At 39.2% G+C, this 8,918-nt stretch overlaps 1 protein-coding gene across 1 annotated transcript in view; it reads right to left on the bottom strand.

The window, feature by feature from the left end:
• Positions 1–2,874: 2,874 nt before the first annotated feature.
• The window catches only part of PLPPR4 (phospholipid phosphatase related 4), a 17,846-nt gene continuing 11,802 nt past the window's right edge, over positions 2,875–8,918 (bottom strand). Inside the window, exon 6 of the mRNA XM_014307459.2 lies at positions 2,875–7,655. Coding sequence (XP_014162934.1) covers positions 6,318–7,655 — 1,338 coding nt within the window. The 3' untranslated portion in view covers positions 2,875–6,317. The remainder of the gene's footprint in view (positions 7,656–8,918) is intronic.

Raw genomic sequence — 8,918 nt, 5'->3', positions numbered from 1 at the left:
GGACTTTGTGTTTAGTAAAGAGACAATATAATCAACTGGATGCTCAGTGAAACTTCTAAAAATACGTATTTGGAAAGTATATGCTAAAAAGACATAAAGCACTCTCAGCACTTTAATGCTTAAGTGAGAGATCTGTGATGTTCATATCCAGAAGCTTCTGCTTTCATAGGTTGCTCTATGGTATTGGCACCAGAGACATGTAATATTGCAAATATCTGAATTTCAGGATTCATAGCACCTCAATTCAATTGAATTTCCTCTTCTGGAAAAATGAAGGCTGTATTCATTAATGCATGAAACAATTACTGCAGTTTGCATAAGGTCAATTCATACTTTTTAGTAGAAAGCAGCATTACTGTGCAAGCTGCTGCCACAGAGTACCATTATGCAGTGAAAACCATGTAGGAGTGCATTTAAATGAAGCACTTTATTTTTGTCTCACAGAAGAGAGAAAATCTGAATAAATTTCCAACATACAATTTTTTTTCCTATTTAAATGATAACATCAGCATTCAACTAGGAACTGGCAGCACTCAGTAAAGATTAATACAGTTGCAGGAGATTATGACATCTACCAAATGTCATCCTTGTGCCCTAAATGTAATACACATAACAGATATTACATCTCTGCCTGTAATTTATTATATGACTACTTTGTTTTATGTAGCCCAATCTTTTAAGAAGTGAGAATCAGGTGGACTCAGAATTCAATTTATCAGCTGTATATCAGTGCTAAACTCTGTCTGGATAATCCAAAGCTCCATGTTGCCATAATTTAAAAGCAAAAGTACATTTTCATTTTTCTAGAGAATTATGAATAATGAGATACTGACTACAGAGAAATACATTTCAGCTCTTGTCATTAAAATTTTTTCTAAAAGTGAACTTTAAAATCCTGTTTCTGCAGTGATTTAGACATCAGTTTATTTTTATTTGTTAAAAATGCTCATTCATCTACGGTGCAACTGCTTTACGTGGAATCAAACAGGCTGGTTAAGTCTCTACAAGGCTGGAGCAAGACTGGATGTAATAGAAGATGGAATGGGCACTCTTGTAGTGGATGGTTCTGGCACTTGGATTCCTTATGAAAAAGAAAGTATCATCAACTGGAACAGGAGGGATGGATTAGGAATATGGAATTCCATGTTCATTTGTTATCAAATAGGAACAAACACTGCAAAAGTAAAGCACTCTTTAACTGCTGTAGCAGCAATGTCTGGATAAGAAATGAACGATCAGGCACTATAGATTTTTTCATTTTTCTAAGAATGCAAAGCACTATGAACATCACATTAAAGATTCTGAATGATATTTATTCTTTAATTTTTTAGTTTTTCATCTCTATTTTTCCACTAGTTATTAAGTCCTGATAGAAACTATGCTAAGCCTGTGCAGCTACATTATGTTATAAAAAATAACTGATCATCATTTATCTATTTCAGGTTCTAAATTCTGATGGAACAAAGCAAGTTAGATGCAGTCTGTGATATACTGCTGATCCATGGTTTTTCCTCAGTGTAGCAATGATGCAGCACATCTAGCAGCTACTTCTGTTTCTATGGCAATAGATCTCTTGCTGTGTCTCTCTACACGTTTTCTTTTATAACAATAGACTGTTTATGCAGTCTAACATGGCTTAATGGCATACAACTGATACTGTCCAACTCACCAGTCTTGCTGCAACTCCACTCAGTAAGCTTCACTGGTAATATGCTCCTTCAGAGGTTCTGAAGTATTTTGGTTGTGTTAGCTGTATGTCCAGTGCTAGATCAGCTACTCTTGTTGTAATCTTCAAAAATTTTGATCTTGAATATCATAAATTATCCATGTAGTTTCTGTATCACTTCACAGGTTAAGATATACTGTCACCAGTTCCTTTGATTCCTCACTCTTCTCAATGACAAGAGCTCAGGGCTTTGCAAACTGGGCACATTTTGTATCTTAATATGCAGGAAATTAATTCTGTTGCAGTGACCCAGTCTTCATTTATTTGATGAATAACTGAAGAGGAATTAAGAAAGCACTGATTGTACTAATTAGCTGCCTACACTGCTTGATAAAAATCACATGCAAATTTTAAAAGTATGATTTTATTCTTTCAGTGCTGCTTACTCTTCACTTTTGTATAGCATCTTCAACTTGCACAAAGGCCCAGACGTGCTTGGGAAAGCTTCTCAGAGTCCATTTGCTGCGCTGCCATGCATTGCATGCTACTCCCTGTGGTCCTTAATTAGGCCATTGGCAATGTCAGTGCATGTCTCAGGCCCCAGGCACCTGGGCCCTGCTGTTGCTGTTTCAGGGTGTCTCAAGACAGGCTTGGAGACAGTCTTTGCTGTTTGCTTACCATGCCACCTGTGTGCCTTCAAGGTAAGACTGCTTGTCAGAGTGCGCTGTTACATCTAAGGTGTTTCACTGTTGCCAGGCGAAGGGTGTATGACACCTGCTGGCTCCTGCATCCTAACTTCTTCCCCTGAGGAGAGCCTGTCCTCTTCAGGTTTGTCTCTGACATCTGCCTTGTTCTCATTCACAAATCCAAGGCTGGCCTCACCACGTCTGACAGCTCTACCCAACACTAGCGAAGTGGCTTAGGGGCATTAGGGGCTTAGCAATGCAGCAGGGGCTGCAGAATGATTGAGCAGGCACATCCTCACATGGCTTGAAGATCCCAATCCACCTGGAGTTTTTTCTGTAAAATGTTTTTAAGTTAGAGAAAAGTTTGTCTGGACACTGTTCCCTATAAATTCTTACCACTGTGCAAGGTCTCAAGGTTTCTCACTGATGACCACTTTTACACATCATGAGATACCTAACGAAAAGTAAATTAATTAATTTGGGGGGAGTGAGACTCTGCCTGACCACAGAGATAAACAAACATCAATGAGGAATTTTATCTTTATTTCATGATGTTAGCACAATAAACTCACACAGTAGCATTGATCTGTACTTATTTAACAAAATACATTTATAGCAATTTACAAATTATTTTCCATTTGAAAACATGGCATAACATTTTATTAAACACAATACTTTATATAGAGAATTCTCATTTAAAAACATATTTCATTTTTAAGTATTTTCTTTTCTCAGTAAAGCACAGCCTAACAAAGAAAACGTGCCTGTTAGCAAGTAAGAAAATCAGAACACTAAGAAGATGTCACCTGTCAATTTATTTGATTAATTTTAAATTAAGGTACCAGTGGAATGTAAACAAAGAGTAATTTTACAAAAGGCTCCTTATCAAATATACATGCAGAGGTCTGAGTTCCAATGTATATATTATTACATTTCTGCTCTCTAACGTAATATAATTTGATAAGCCATTATTAAAAACAGTAGCCTTTGGCACTTTGAGTAAAAAAGAATATATCAATATTTATGTATAGAACATAATTTCAATGATTACACAAGAGCTTTAAAATCTTTTCTTAAGAAATAGGAAACTTTAGGAAAAATATCACACTGCACTTGAAATAGTGCAGCAAGTTTTAGTGTAATAAAAGCAACATATATGCCAATATATATCTGACTAAAACCAAGGAATAAAGAACAAACACTCCCACCAGGAATCCTGCTGTTGCCAAAACAGCTAAATTGCCAGAGGGAACGTTTTCTAATCTTTGCTTTATTGCCATTATTCTCCATTTCAATTTTCCTTTATTTCCAGGTTCATCTACTTACGTTCTTTTCCCCTGCACTTACAAACTAACAAATGATTGCATCTTATTTCCCTGCACTCATAGGCCAACAGTGTTTGTGTCTCACCCATTCCTTTAAAGCTAAATCCTACCTCCTTTACCCTGTACCTAGACTAAACTAAAGCCAGAGGGTTTTGTCCATGACAGTCCAAGTGTTTTTAATTCCTAGGAATCTTGTACAAAATTTCATATTAAATACCAAGGACTAAAGATACATCCTCTTGAAAAGAAAAAAAAAATCCTGTCTTGTAAATGCTAGCATCTGAGAACTTATTTCTAAAAAAATTACATTTTTTTCTTTTTCTCCTGGTATCTATGATTATTTTTCCCAGCTGACGTGCCTTAAAGTGTGTCTTCAACATACAGTGCCTGTAATATACACAATATGCTGCAACCCTACTGGGTAGCTTCTTACATGCAACCTGCAGAATACTTTCTCCCAATCATCCTAAGTGTGATGGGGTCATCTTGTATCAATAACAGAAAGAGGGTGGGGATTTCCTTAAGGACTGACACTCTTCCACAGCACTGGGTGATGGGCAGGTGAGGGAAGCATAGCTTGGCACCGTTGGCTTGACAGCAAGCATTCAGCTAAGCCTGGAGCACCTGTAAAACTGGGAAGTACATGTAAAGCTTTCCATTGACTCACAAACACCATCCTCCCACCACCATACTTGTGAAATTACTTAGGTTTGGGGTTGGGTTTGGGATTTTGTTTTGGTTTGGAGGTCTTTTTTTTGGGTTTTTGTTTTGTTGTTTGGTTTTATGTTGTTGGGGTTTTTTTGGTCTATATTTGTGTTGTGCTGTTTATCTTCTTGAACAGGAAGATTCTTCTTTCTACCTTCTACCTGCCTGGGGTAGGATGGGCTTTTCCTTAGAGTTCTGTGGGGTAGGGTCTGTAGACAGGTTCCGACTATAGAGAATGTTATCTGGTTCTCTGATGCCCTAAATGAGAAGAGGACTTAGACCAAAACACTTCTCTCAAGAAGCCTGAGAACAGACCTGATCTTCTTATTCAGTGAGAGGACTGCTAAGCCATTCCCTTCCCCTGCTAGCAGGGGAGCTGCCAGATGTCTGAGAGTAGCTCTCTTTCAGGTAGAAATAGGAGAAAATTAAGAGCTGCAGTGGGTGAGCAGCACTGCCCCTGGCTTCCTTCAGGGTTTAAGTCAGAGCCAAATGAAATGAGGCATTTCTTGTAGCAGGCCCATTCTAGGACATGCTATGCTTATTCCCTTCAGAGCTTATCCTTTCAATACTTTTTGGCAATGGAGATTTTTAGCAGGCAAGTTTTTTCTTTATATCCAAAGCTCAGTTTACTAAAATAATTCATGTTTTCTCGGGTGCCAAGACCTTTTATAGTCTTAAGTGGCAGTGGTGGGAAAAATATCATGCTTAAGAAGGCTCTGGAGGGTGTCTCAAGGGAGGTGAACTGTAGTAGTGGCACAATGCAACACTTGTTCAGTGATTCTGGAATACCAAGGCATTCCAATCCTTAAAGCGAAGCACAAATCCCCTGTGTGATGGTGATTGGGGTGAAACCTGTGATTGTTCTTGTGGCATACTAAGCAAGTGAGGTGGATGACTGCTTCTAAGTGTGAGCTATGATATTAATTCCTGTCTCGTTGGAAGCTGGTCAGGAAAGTTGCCATCTATTTCTATTTACTCATGGCTCACCTTTCACATTTGCACATCTTACACTTATTGGTGTCCTGCGTTATTTGTTTAAAAACTAATAGAAAAATGGAAGGGTGCTGAAGGACAGAATAAGAAGTCTAAAAATGTAAAATCTCAATCACTTGTAGTACTTGATAAGACCCCTTAAAAATGTAATTTAGAACAATTCTATGAGTTAGCCCACTAAGAAGCAGCCTCTTCATTAGTAGCACCTGTTCTTAAACAAAAGTTGAGCAGTAGCAGCAAAACTATTCAAAATAGATAGTCATTCCATTCTAATGGAATGTCACCCACACATTTTTGTTGCAGTAGACATCTTAAAGAACTACACAAAACCTTTGCAATCTTTGAATGTGACAGATCCACTATAACAAAGCTGTAAATATTTCCTACGCTAAATGAATGCAGCCAGCATCATCATAGTATTAGCAATATTACTGGTAAAGTAACTGCACATCAATATGTCATGTTTGCAGAGTCTAATAATTATGCAATTTTTCAAAACATGTAAAGTTATCATCAGCACCATCCTGTATTAAAGATTTGGTGCAAATTCTGCAAAGGTGAATATATACCACTGATACAGCCTTTGCTGTGAAAAAGTCAGTCAATTTTGGACACAAATATAAAATAAAAAGTTGGCACATTCAGGAAATACAGTGTCTGTGTTCAAGACCATTCTTTTAATTGACATCATCACCCTCAGATAAATGTTGTGAATCTGAAGAAACAAGTCGCATGAAAATGTTTCACATTAGTTCTGGCATTGTGCTTTTCCCCTCACCACATGCTTTTCACAGGCTCATGCCCATTGCACATCAGCAATGCAGGGCTGCTGGTCAATAATTTGGCACATAAAGGTAAATGTCAGCTCAAAATAAAGGGAGCAGAACCTGTGTCAAGACATGTTTCCTTTGTGGTGGCATGGACCAGCTGATATGTCTCCTCTCAGTCCTTGTACGCTCGTGTGGGGGATGTGCCTTTATAGAAGATGTTTCTGGTGTTCTCTGGACTGCTCCCTCTCTCAGGGATTAAAATGATGTTACCTTTTCTTCGAAGTGTTGAGTCCCGGCTAGAAGAAATGGACAGAGTCTCTGAGCCAATCTCACTTCCCTCCACTGGAGTGACTCTTATCGTAGTGATTCCATGATGGTGATGCTCAGTATTATCTATGTTGCTTCTTTTCCTGTCACCTGACCCATAACTGTCTTTTAAGGAGTCACAGCTCTCAGAGTCTCTGTTAAGATCATTTAGCTCATATGTTTGACGAAGAGTGACTTTTTCAGGACCTTTCCATTTCCAAGACCCACTTCCTTCACCTTCTGATGGCATCTGAATTACAGGTCTGTTATTTTCTGGATGGGCCTCAACTCTAACAATGCTACTTGGCTCGTGGTCTGTCAAGGTTTTGTATCTGATGGCTCCTGTACAGGTCACTGTGCTTCCCTCTGAACTCTTTGGACTGCCCTGAAGCACTCCTTGTTGCTTAGACATGGCTATTACTTGCATGATTCTTGGCTGGCTATTGCTCCTGCATGCAACACTCTTCTCAGCAGCTTTCAGCCATTTAGCTCTAGCTGAACTAGTTTTGGGCGATGTGTTCACGTTCTCCTGAGTCTCTTCAGGAATGTGTACTAGCTGGGATGAGCCAGGACGGGACTGAATAGAGACCCTTGGCCCGCCAGTAAGACCTGAGTTGTTACAACCTGGAACATTGCCAGGTTGGATTTTCAGGTACTGGCTAGTTGGGCCATGATGATCACCATTTACACCCACTCTGGAGGGTTCTGAGCTTGACCTCATTTCGATAGCCCTTGGTGGTGACTGGCCAGATTCAGTCTCTATCACTTGCAGGGACAACTTTCGACTTTCATTCTTGTTCTTCCACTGGGACAGCAGCTGTTTGGAACGGGCAGAATCCATTGATGCGTGTATTGTTGCATTGCGTCTTGCTGGATCTTCCAAGGATGGTGTGTTGACTCTTGGCAAAGTGTTGCTGAAAGTAACCATGTTTTCCTTTCCCATTGGGCTTCGTGGTGTTATTATTTCTACATCAGCATTTGCTCTCTTGAGATTGGTCAGAGAGCCTGAATCTCTGTGGTTTCTATTCAGGATACTTTCTGTACGGTGAGAGACAATGCCATCGCTGCCGCTGCCATTTTTACCTGGCAGGATTCTGTTGGCATCTTGACTGAGGTCTGTCAATGACCTTAGAGGTTCTCTGTGAAAATTTGGGTGAAACACATTCTCGTCACTTGGTAAGAAGTTCCCCACAGCATAGATGCCCTGATATTTGGACAGAAGCATCAACAGCCGGTTAAGAAAGTTAAAAAGGACACATTTTAAGTTACTGTAATTGCATTCTTTTGCAAAGAATTCAGTGACATAATTACTCCAGCTAAACTGACAGGTATGCAAGTAAGCATACTAGTTTATTTCCTCACTAGTATAGCCTTAGCCCAGACTCTGACCTCAATCTGGTACCTCTAGGTACATGTGAAGTAGTCTCACTAGGGCATATTATTCATGGCAATAAATAGTTGACGTAAGGATTTAGCCTCCATGAGCCGCCTTCTTTTTATCAAGCAACAGATACAGAAATAATGTTGTGTTAGAAAAATAGTAAAATAGATGTTTGCAGTCTCTTAGGCAAAGCTATTTTACAACTATACTACTGTTTACCCTGATTTACTGAATCTTGTTACAGCTTGGGTTGTTCTCTGCCATCTGCAGATTCTTTTTACTGCACAATAAGCATGTAATATAATATCTACATCACAGAAAAATTTATCAACTTTAAATCAATTGCTTTCCAAGCTGTGCAGAACTTTAATAAGATTTACTTCTAAAACATTTTCCTAATGAGTAGACTCACTGTAAAGTGCTGTCATTTTAAAAAGACTCCACTGAGGGTATTCTGTGAGAGGGTCAAATATCTGACTCAATCACTTGAGTTACTCATTCTTTATACTCCTTTCAGATTTATTTGTAGTTTCACATTTCTCCTCCCCATCCTCCTATTGGTGTGTAGTTTTGAGGGCAGATTTACTGAGCAGTGGGTGTACAGGAAAACATACTCTCTGCTGTATGATCTCACACAACAAAAGTATACTTGTTTGTATATTTCAAACCTGGGGACAGCAGCGCCATTTAGGTAGATCTACAACAGAGAATCATTTGAAATAATATTCTCAACAGAGTGCCTTTCTGCTCACAGTGCAATCATAGAGGCTGACTTTAGTAGCTCATAGGGTTTCTGTTATTATTCTGACTGCTGTTTCTTCTGCGTCTGTGAAAGCCATTTTTCCCTGGTCACCTTTGCAGACCATCTGCAGGTATGTCAGCTTATGTTATCACAGGAAAAAGGGGTCAGGAAATGAACTTATTTTAGTATTATAGTAGAATTCATCATTGACTTCTTGGGGCTAAAACCATCCCACTGCCTGTTAAGCCTCTTCTGTTCACCTGCCTACACTCAAGCAGTGGTGTCAGCAGAAGCTCTGATTGCTCCCAGGCACCTGTGTTGCTCTCTTAAGCAGCCAGGGCAGC

This window comes from Geospiza fortis, unplaced genomic scaffold, assembly GCF_000277835.1.
Source record: "Geospiza fortis unplaced genomic scaffold, GeoFor_1.0 scaffold403, whole genome shotgun sequence".
In the NCBI taxonomy this organism is placed as follows: domain Eukaryota; kingdom Metazoa; phylum Chordata; class Aves; order Passeriformes; family Thraupidae; genus Geospiza; species Geospiza fortis.
The sequence above is the reverse complement of the archived record's forward strand: the minus strand, read 5'-3'. Positions and strand labels throughout refer to the sequence as shown.